The 2,236-nt window shown below is 41.3% G+C and overlaps 1 protein-coding gene across 1 annotated transcript in view; it reads left to right on the top strand.

Annotated features, from left to right (window-relative positions):
* Window positions 1-2,236, top strand: part of LOC116686866 (AFG3-like protein 1) — a 54,589-nt gene that overhangs the window by 10,156 nt on the left and 42,197 nt on the right. The window contains 2 exon segments of the mRNA XM_032511911.1: window positions 805-907; window positions 910-925. Of these exon segments, the coding sequence (XP_032367802.1) occupies window positions 805-907; window positions 910-925 (119 nt within the window).

The following is a 2,236-nucleotide window of genomic DNA, read 5'->3' as shown; positions in this document are numbered from 1 at the left end:
TTGACGCCACTTTGACAGCGAATAACTTTACATCTGAAGCGTTTAAAGACTCTATTTGTTCGTTGTTTATTTCTAAGAAACACGACAATGTATAAAAGGCTTCATTACCTTGTAGCTCACGTTATGGCTCCGAAACAGACGTTTTTATAAGAATAGGCTAACGATTGTGCCAGAACCACGCAACTTACTTTCACACCAAACAGTACAGAATAAGCTCACAGACGGTTTGGACTTCCTTTAGCTGTTTAGGTGTATTACTAGCATGTTAGTTTGCAGAAATTAGCCTGTGTCTGTGTTAGTGTTAACTAGCATGTCATCTAAACTCGTTAAACTACTTTGTACGAAGCCAAACGGTTTTCTTTGCACACAACAGTAGTAATGTGACATTAAGCATTCCATGTAAATTAGGACCCTCACCACATTGCCTGTTGTTGTTGGTCTTTTGTTTGGTGTTTACTCTTCCTCGTATTTAATTGTGATCTGATTTTTAAGATCTGGAGCCTTATGTCGCTGTGGTAATTAATAACCCCCCCCCACAAAAACACTACATACACGTAAGATTTTTTTTTTTTACAGATTGAAAACATTTAGAGATCTACTTTTTTTTATTGTTCCATTCATTTCAGTCATTCATAGTTATTATACAGGCAGCTTAAAGTAACAGTACATTACGTGTAAAACGGGCCCTGACTCAGTTGAAACCTGGTTTTCAGCCTGGTTCTGTGTCTGCAGAACATGTCTTTTGTGGCTGTAATACACACTCTTTTTACCAGAACATCTTCTGTGACACCCCCCCCCCCCCATAGCTACGTCTGGTTCAAAACTCGGCACGTGGACACTTTTGAGAGAAACCTTGAGGCGGCGCATAGGAGCGCGGCTGGAGCCGTCCGCCGCCCGCCGGTCGTCTACGCACCGAGAGCGACGGGTGGTCGCGAGACGTAACACTCTCACTCCTACTCGATGGGGTGGACCACTGCAGGGCCGGGTAGATTTTGGGGTTTTCTGATATCTTGCCATACCCGAGGGGTCTCGAGCCTTCCTCTAATTAGCTCCCATTGCGCCATTTTTGATGCGGACAGCCATCCCCCCGCCGTGTATCCTCCCCATTGACCTCCCATTTCATTTTGACGGCCAGTTGCAGCGAATACCTTACTCTGAAGCGTTGAAAGACTCTATTTGTTCGTTGTTTATTTCTAGACACACGACAATGTATAAAAGGCTTCATTAACTTGTAGCTCACGTTATGGCTCCGAAACAGACGTTTTTTAAGAATAGGCTAACGATTGTTGCCAGAACCACGCAACTTACTTTCACACAAACGTACAGATAAGCTTCACAGACGGTTTGGACTTTCCTTTAAGCTGTTTAGGTGTATTACTAGCATTTAGTTTGCAGAATAGCCTGTTCTGTGTTAGGTTAACTAGCATGTTTTAGCAGTATTTAGCCTGTGGCCTATGTTAATGTTAACTAGCATTTCAGTTAGCAGTAATTACCTGTGTCTGTGTTAGTGTTAACTAGCATGTTGTAGTTAGCAGTATTTAGCCCGTGCCTATTTATGTTAACTACATGTAGTTGCAGTATAGAGCCTGTGCCTATGTTATGTTAACAGCATTTAGTTAGCAGAAATTAGCCTGTGTCTTGTTATGTTAACTACATGTGTTAGCGTATCGCCGGGTGCCTTTTGTTAACCAGCATGTTAGTTAGCAGTAATTAGTCCTGTGTCTATGTTAATGTACACTACAGGTTAGTTTAGCAGTATTGATGCCTGGTGCTGTTAATGTCTCTAGCATGTTAGTTAGCCTAGTAAGCCTGTGGCCTATTTAATGTTTAACTAGCATAATAGTTAGCAGTAATTCTGCCTGTGCCCTATGTTCAGTGTTAACTAGCATTTATTTAGCATGAAGTACCTGTGCCTATGTTAGTTGTAACCAGCATGTTAGTTTATACTGCCTAGTAATGTACCGCTCTAGATTAGCCCCGTCTATTAGTTAACTAGCATGTTGTTAGCTAACTTACCTGTCCTATGTTAATGTTAACTAGCATTATAGTTAGCAGATGATAGCCTGTCCCTATGTATTCCTAGTAGCATATTAGCCTGCCATGTTGCACATGTTAGTTAGGCATACGTTATCCTGTGCCTATTAATCGTTACTAACATATGAGGTTAGCAGTATTACCTGTGCCTATTGTTTATGTTAACCGCATGTTAGTTAGTATAATTAGCCTGTCCTATGTT

This window comes from Etheostoma spectabile, unplaced genomic scaffold (genome assembly GCF_008692095.1).
Source record: "Etheostoma spectabile isolate EspeVRDwgs_2016 unplaced genomic scaffold, UIUC_Espe_1.0 scaffold517, whole genome shotgun sequence".
NCBI lineage: Eukaryota > Metazoa > Chordata > Actinopteri > Perciformes > Percidae > Etheostoma > Etheostoma spectabile.
Note: the sequence above shows the minus strand (reverse complement) of the source record. Positions and strands in the feature narration are given on the sequence as shown.